This window comes from Procambarus clarkii, chromosome 92, assembly GCF_040958095.1.
Source record: "Procambarus clarkii isolate CNS0578487 chromosome 92, FALCON_Pclarkii_2.0, whole genome shotgun sequence".
NCBI classification, from domain to species: Eukaryota; Metazoa; Arthropoda; class Malacostraca; order Decapoda; family Cambaridae; genus Procambarus; species Procambarus clarkii.
The window spans coordinates 3,764,477-3,771,702 of record NC_091241.1 but is presented as its reverse complement, the minus strand read 5'-3'; the positions used below and the strand labels follow the sequence as shown (position 1 = coordinate 3,771,702).

The window sequence follows — 7,226 nt, the reverse complement described above, 5'->3', positions numbered from 1 at the left end:
GGGAAAAAGGTAACAAGAGTAATCACGTTGTTACCCATATTGCCAGTACACGACCCTGACCCTTTTCTTTTAAGGAGTCCCAGTTCTGGGAAATGCTGCAAGGGCCTGATAGCTGAGTGGACAGCGCTTAGGATTCATAGTCCTAAGGTTCCGAGTTCGATCCCTGGTGGAGGCGGAAACAAATGGGCAATTTTTCTTTCACCCTGATGCCCCTGTTACCTAGCAGTAAATAGGTACCTGGAAGTTAGACAGCTGTTACGCGATGTATCTAGGGTTGTGTAACAAAAAGGAGGCCTGGTTGAGGACCGGGCCGCGGGGACGGAAATGTCACCATCATCACAACATAATAGATTATCCAGAAGATTGTGTACAAAGAAGCTAAGAGTAAAGTACAACTAAAGAGACAGAAGTAGCATATTAATGAAGCCACTATTGCAGATATTTGGTAACGTAGGCAGTAGTGGGGGACAATGGTAATGTGGAGAGTAACTGTGGACAATGCGAGAGGACGCGGGCACCATGACCAATGAGCCCTCCTGCGTGTCCGCTGGCCAGCTAGTCAACAAAAATTGACTACGCTCTGATGGCGCCTGGTGGAGCCACACCCTCTAGGAAGTGTATATGGTGGTGACCGCGAGGCTGCTTATAATGGTGACAATAGAGAATATGTACACTAATGGCGGTGAGTGTGGTTAAGGCTGTAGTGGTGGTAGACTAATGGTGACGCTACTGACTCTGGTTGCGAAATGGAAATTGAAATAAGTTTATTGAGGTATAAATACACAAAGGGATGAGGTAGCTCAAGCTATTCTTACCCCCGTTCAGTTCGTGTGTGTGTGTGTATATGTATATATATATATATATATATATATATATATATATATATATATATATATATATATATATATATATATATATTATACACACATGTTTATTGTTTGTGATTGTGTATATATTACAAAACATTCAGTGATAAATATAAACATTTCATATACATACGTTTTAAGTAGCGCTGGTAACAGTGTTGGTATCAGTAAGAATGTTTTTCTTGGTTTTGGTAATAACAGCTGCAGCCTGTCAGCCTCTGGTGTTGGGGACTAAATTAGCATGCTTGTAATTACGAAGTAAACATATAAATAAATATTCACATTCCATTTTGAGCTAATCAAAACAATTTTTTTGTATTGAGGTTTGACAACGGTGATTTGCTTGCATATATTTCGTTCCCCTGTGGTAGACTTAGTAAGAATTGTAAAACATTTGTAGACTAACTGAACGACCATCAACAAGTATCCCTCCCCCCACACCATAATCGTAGAAATACAACAATGTATGTTTAGAATCTCCAGAATACATAATTAATAATCAAAAGAAGACACCAAGCCAGAAAGACTATGTATCACCATCAGTGTCGCTGGATATTCAAAGTGCTCGAGGACTGATGTCACCTCCCAAGTATGGTTACAGATTTACAGCAAAAACTGAAAGCTGCACTGTGGGGGATGAAGTGAAAGCCGTCCGAGCCCGCCGCCGTCGAGCTGAAGAGCGACAGGCCAGACTGAAGAAGAGATCGCATCACTGGATCTACCGCGACGAAGCCACAGATGGACAGGCAATATGTACGGAACAAATTTACCCGCACTCTTACAGTTCCTTCCATGTGCCAGGGAGAGAGTGCCAGACGTAATGGTGGAGACGTAAGATTTCAAACTCTCATATTTATCTGTATTGATGGTCCTACGAGCCATTGCACTAGCCTTCCGAAACAAAATGAATCATTTGTCTGACAGCATCGGTATCTTTTCCAGGCCACACGCTGTAGCTTACAGCGTACAGTCTGAACACATTCCGATTTCCACCAGGAAACACAGTTCCGCGTGGAAATATACGGGAGGAATACCGAGGAACAGAGCGGAGAGCAGCATCTGATAGTGTCGTGACAAGGGAGGGCTCGTTGGGATGAGTAGCGCTGGAGGGTGAAAACATTCGTCCGCCATATTAACCCGCCACGAGGGCAGAGTCGAGGGCGGAAAGAAGAGGGTTACGAGGATTGGGAAAGGGGTCACTTATGGAGGCCGTCGTGAACCTTCCACGTCAGGTCTATATAAGTTGCGGAGGAACAGAGTGGTACGCTGCGACAACACGAGTCGACTCACTCGAATTCAGTTGAGTGTGTGGAGAACACGGGACGAATGTTCTAGAAGGCGGACTTGGGTATGTGTCAACACCACTCCAGAAGGCATGCCGACAGTTAAAATCACATAAAAGAAATACAGGCTTGAGTAATGAGTCTAAGATGTGTTCAAGACAGGAAGAGAAAGAGGAATTCGAGGGGAGAAGATTGCATCCTTACATGGAACAGTATCGTGTCACCACCCAGCTCCCACGGCGAGCCCACTCCACCCACCTCCCACGGCGAGCCCACTCCACCCACCTCCCACGGCGAGCCCACTCCACCCACCTCCCACGGCGAGCCCACTCCACCCACCTCCCACGGCGAGCTCACTCCACCCACCTCCCACGGCGAGCCCACTCCACCCACCTCCCACGGCGAGCCCACTCCACCCACCTCCCACGGCGAGCCCACTCCACCCACCTCCCACGGCGAGCCCACTCTACCCACCTCCCACGGCGAGCCCACTCCACCCACCTCCCACGGCGAGCCCACTCCACCCACCTCCCACGGCGAGCCCACTCCACCCACCTCCCACGGTGAGCTCACTCCACCCACCTCCCACGGCGAGCCCACTCCACCCACCTCCCACGGCGAGCCCACTCCACCCACCTCCCACGGTGAGCTCACTCCACCCACCTCCCACGGCGAGCCCACTCCACCCACCTCCCACGGCGAGCCCACTCCACCCACCTCCCACGGCGAGCCCACTCCACCCACCTCCCACGGCGAGCCCACTCCACCCACCTCCCACGGCGAGCCCACTCCACCCACCTCCCACGGCGAGCCCACTCCACCCACCTCCCACGGCGAGCCCACTCCACCCACCTCCCACGGCGAGCCCACTCCACCCAGTTCGATGTTGATATACGTCATACATTATTGTGGTACTTCCTCGGCCCCCTCCCCCACCTCCGCGTGTGTGTGTGGAGGGGGGGGGGGGTTATATCACTACTGTGTCATGTAACACCCACCCATCCTGTAACACCCACACACTCACCACCACCCATCCTGTAACACCCACACACTCACCACCACCCATCCTGTAACACCCACACACTCACCACCACCCATCCTGTAACACCCACACACTCACCACCACCCATCCTGTAACACCCACACACTCACCACCACTCATCCTGTAACACCCACACTCACCACCACCCATCCTGTAACACCCACACTCACCACCACCCATCCTGTAACACCCACACACTCACCACCACCCATCCTGTAACACCCACACTCACCACCACCCATCCTGTAACACCCACACACTCACCACCACCCATCCTGTAACACCCACACACTCACCACCACCCATCCTGTAACACCCACACACTCACCACCACCCATCCTGTAACACCCACACACTCACCACCACTCATCCTGTAACACCCACACTCACCACCACCCATCCTGTAACACCCACACTCACCACCACCCATCCTGTAACACCCACACACTCACCACCACCCATCCTGTAACACCCACACTCACCACCACCCATCCTGTAACACCCACACACTCACCACCACCCATCCTGTAACACCCACACACTCACCACCACCCATCCTGTAACACCCACACACTCACCACCACCACCCATCCTGTAACACCCACACACTCACCACCACCCATCCTGTAACACCCACACACTCACCACCACCACCCATCCTGTAACACCCACACACTTTTTTTTTATCTTTATTTAAAAAATACAATATAAGTTACATATACATAAGTGTTACAAGGCAATTATACATTACAATTCTTAGTGAACAAGTGTTTCAGTAGTACAGAACAAGATCTTTTAGAAAACCCCTATAAACGAGTTACAAAAATTGAAGAATAAACTTACATTAAAATACAGGGGAAAATATTACATTTATATATATTTTATATAATTCTCAGTAAACCAATTTTCTATATCATCACCGAGCATGAGCCTTAAACCCCAAATGTTATACCTGATCCTGCCTCGCAAGAACTTCAATGTTTTGTCTACCGAGTAACCTTCCTGCCTGCCTATCCACACACAAAAAATGTAATCAGAAAGTAACATAATTATTGTATTCCTAATTTTCTTGCATTTTATGTCAATATGAAACATTAAAAACCTCATTAACTCCACTCTAATACTTGGTCCACATAAATCTTTAAGAGTGTCTCTAATCCAGTTTACAAGAACAACTTTCTGCTTACAGAAATAAAATATATGCATATTATTCTCAATTTCAGTACATTGGTCACACCTATTGTCGTCTTTAATGCCCAACATCAACAACCTATCATTAGTAGGGAGGGTCTCATGAATATAGCGATACAACAGCTCACGTTGTTTTGGGGCAATAAATTTAACATGAAGGTTTGCCCATATTACTTGCCAGCTAAAGAGTGGATATGCCTCCTCACCACCACCCATCCTGTAACACCCACACACTCACCACCACCCATCCTGTAACACCCACACACTCACCACCACCCATCCTGTAACACCCACACACTTACCCAACCCCGCCCACAATAAGACACAACAGTGTGTCTGCATCCTTTATATGCAGCGATGAGAGCCACACCAGGTATATGTGAGTACATGTGAGCCACACCAGGTCCCAAACTACACATGGTCTAGGTGTACCGGCGTGACGCAATCCATCACATGCCCGTCACTCGTTCGCGTCACGCACCCATGAATCTGTCCAGTAACTGGATGGGTGAGCACAGCTCCACCCTTACTTAAGCAGGACACACCTAGTAAACTTCTCACACCCCCACACGGGGGTGAACTTGGTGGTCAACATCCTCGACTCGCACTCTGGGGTCCCGGGTTTGATCTGGGCAAGTGTTCTTTCACCTGCTGACTCTTAGTGCAAGGTAAACAAACAGATGCCAGGGAGTTGGCCAACTGTTGTGGGTTGCAGTCTGGAGAAGCTGTCTGAGAACCTAAATGTTAATAGTTAAAAAAGAATGAAAAAGGTATTATACTGATAGTGTGACAGTCAGCTTTTTCTACATCTCGTAGTGTTGTTACTGCCGACACAATGTATTTTGCTGCTACATGTTGTTGTTGTGTCACATGTTCTACTGCTGCTGCTACATATTGTTGTTGTTGTGTCACATGTTCTGCTGCTGCTGCTACATATTGTTGTTGTTGTGTGACATGTTCAGATGCTGCTGCTACATGTTGTTGTTGTTGTGTGACATGTTCAGCTGCTGCTGCTACATGTTGTTGTTGTTGTGTGACATGTTCAGATGCTGCTGCTGCTGCATCCTCTGCTATGTTACTATTGGTACTACACCTACTATTGGTTCACCTTCTCCTGCTACTGCTATTATGTACTCACCTGCTGCTGTTGCTACATCCTCGGCTGCTGCTGCTGCTACATCCTCGGCTGCTGCTGCTGCTACATCCTCGGCTGCTGCTGCTGCATACCCGGCTGCTGTTGCTCTTACATCCTCGGCTGCTGCTGCTGCTACATCCTCTGCTAATGTTACTATTGGTACACCTTCTGCTACTGCTATATATATGTACTCACCTGCTGCTGCTCTTACATCCTTGGTTGCTGCTGCTGCTGCTCTTACATCCTTGGCTGCTGCTGCTGCTCTTACATCCTTGGCTGCTGCTGCTGCTGCTCTTACATCCTTGGCTGCTGCTGCTGCTGCTCTTACATCCTTGGCTGCTGCTGCTGCTGCTCTTACATCCTTGGCTGCTGCTGCTCTTACATCCTTGGCTGCTGCTGCTCTTACATCCTTGGCTGCTGCTGCTCTTACATCCTTGGCTGCTGCTGCTGCTGCTCTTACATCCTTGGTTGCTGCTGCTGCTGCTCTTACATCCTTGGTTGCTGCTGCTGCTGCTGCTCTTACATCCTTGGCTGCTGCTGCTGCTGCTGCTCTTACATCCTTGGCTGCTGCTGCTGCTGCTGCTGCTGCTCTTACATCCTTGGCTGCTGCTGCTGCTGCTCTTACATCCTTGGCTGCTGCTGCTGCTGCTGCTCTTACATCCTTGGCTGCTGCTGCTGCTCTTACATCCTTGGCTGCTGCTGCTGCTCTTACATCCTTGGTTGCTGCTGCTGCTGCTGCTCTTACATCCTTGGCTGCTGCTGCTGCTGCTGCTCTTACATCCTTGGCTGCTGCTGCTGCTGCTGCTCTTACATCCTTGGCTGCTGCTGCTGCTGCTCTTACATCCTTGGTTGCTGCTGCTCTTACATCCTTGGTTGCTGCTGCTGCTGCTCTTACATCCTTGGTTGCTGCTGCTGCTGCTCTTACATCCTTGGCTGCTGCTGCTGCTCTTACATCCTTGGCTGCTGCTGCTGCTCTTACATCCTTGGCTGCTGCTGCTGCTCTTACATCCTTGGCTGCTGCTGCTGCTCTTACATCCTTGGCTGCTGCTGCTGCTCTTACATCCTTGGCTGCTGCTGCTGCTCTTACATCCTTGGCTGCTGCTGCTGCTCTTACATCCTTGGCTGCTGCTGCTGCTCTTACATCCTTGGCTGCTGCTGCTTACATCCTCGGCTGCTGCTGCTGCTCTTACATCCTTGGCTGCTGCTGCTCTTACATCCTTGGCTGCTGCTGCTCTTACATCCTTGGCTGCTGCTGCTCTTACATCCTTGGCTGCTGCTGCTGCTGCTCTTACATCCTTGGCTGCTGCTGCTTACATCCTCGGCTGCTGCTGCTGCTCTTACATCCTTGGCTGCTGCTGCTTCTTACATCCTTGGCTGCTGCTGCTGCTGCTCTTACATCCTTGGCTGCTGCTGCTGCTGCTGCTGCTCTTACATCCTTGGCTGCTGCTGCTGCTGCTGCTGCTCTTACATCCTTGGCTGCTGCTGCTCTTACATCCTTGGCTGCTGCTGCTCTTACATCCTTGGCTGCTGCTGCTCTTACATCCTTGGCTGCTGCTGCTGTTTACATCCTTGGCTGCTGCTGCTTTTACATCCTTGGCTGCTGCTGCTACTCCTACATTGCATCCTCTGGTGCTGCTGATACATCCTCTGCTGCTACTACATCCTCTGCTGCTGGTGCTGCTCCTACATCCTCTGCTATTGTTATGATA

General features: G+C 49.8%; 2 protein-coding genes across 2 annotated transcripts; one reads left to right on the top strand and one right to left on the bottom strand.

The window, feature by feature from the left end:
• The first annotated feature begins 2,285 nt into the window (after positions 1 to 2,285).
• Positions 2,286 to 4,028, top strand: LOC138359618 (uncharacterized). Its single transcript, XM_069319024.1, has 2 exons — positions 2,286 to 3,027; positions 3,952 to 4,028. Exons 1-2 carry the CDS (start codon positions 2,286 to 2,288, stop codon positions 4,026 to 4,028), a joined length of 819 nt encoding a protein of 272 aa, XP_069175125.1.
• Positions 4,029 to 4,970: 942 nt separating this feature from the next.
• On the bottom strand, positions 4,971 to 7,161 carry LOC138359617 (large ribosomal subunit protein eL22-like). Its single transcript, XM_069319022.1, has 4 exons — positions 7,083 to 7,161; positions 6,605 to 6,823; positions 5,521 to 5,670; positions 4,971 to 5,119 (listed from the first exon to the last, which is right to left on the bottom strand). Exons 1-4 carry the CDS (start codon positions 7,159 to 7,161, stop codon positions 4,971 to 4,973), a joined length of 597 nt encoding a protein of 198 aa, XP_069175123.1.
• Between the last annotated feature and the right edge of the window lie 65 nt (positions 7,162 to 7,226).

Coding starts and splice junctions, on each gene's coding strand:
- LOC138359618 (XM_069319024.1), top strand. CDS start 2,286: ATGAGTCTAAGATGTGTTCAAGACAGGAAGAGAAAGAGGAATTCGAGG. Junction 3,028..3,951: donor CGGCGAGCCCACTCCACCCA/GTTCGATGTTGA, acceptor TACAATTCTTAG/TGAACAAGTGTTTCAGTAGT.
- LOC138359617 (XM_069319022.1), bottom strand. CDS start 7,161: ATGTATCAGCAGCACCAGAGGATGCAATGTAGGAGTAGCAGCAGCAGC. Junction 6,824..7,082: donor AAGCAGCAGCAGCCAAGGAT/GTAAACAGCAGC, acceptor GGATGTAAGCAG/CAGCAGCCAAGGATGTAAGA. Junction 5,120..5,520: donor GGATGTAGCAACAGCAGCAG/GTGAGTACATAA, acceptor ATTAACATTTAG/GTTCTCAGACAGCTTCTCCA.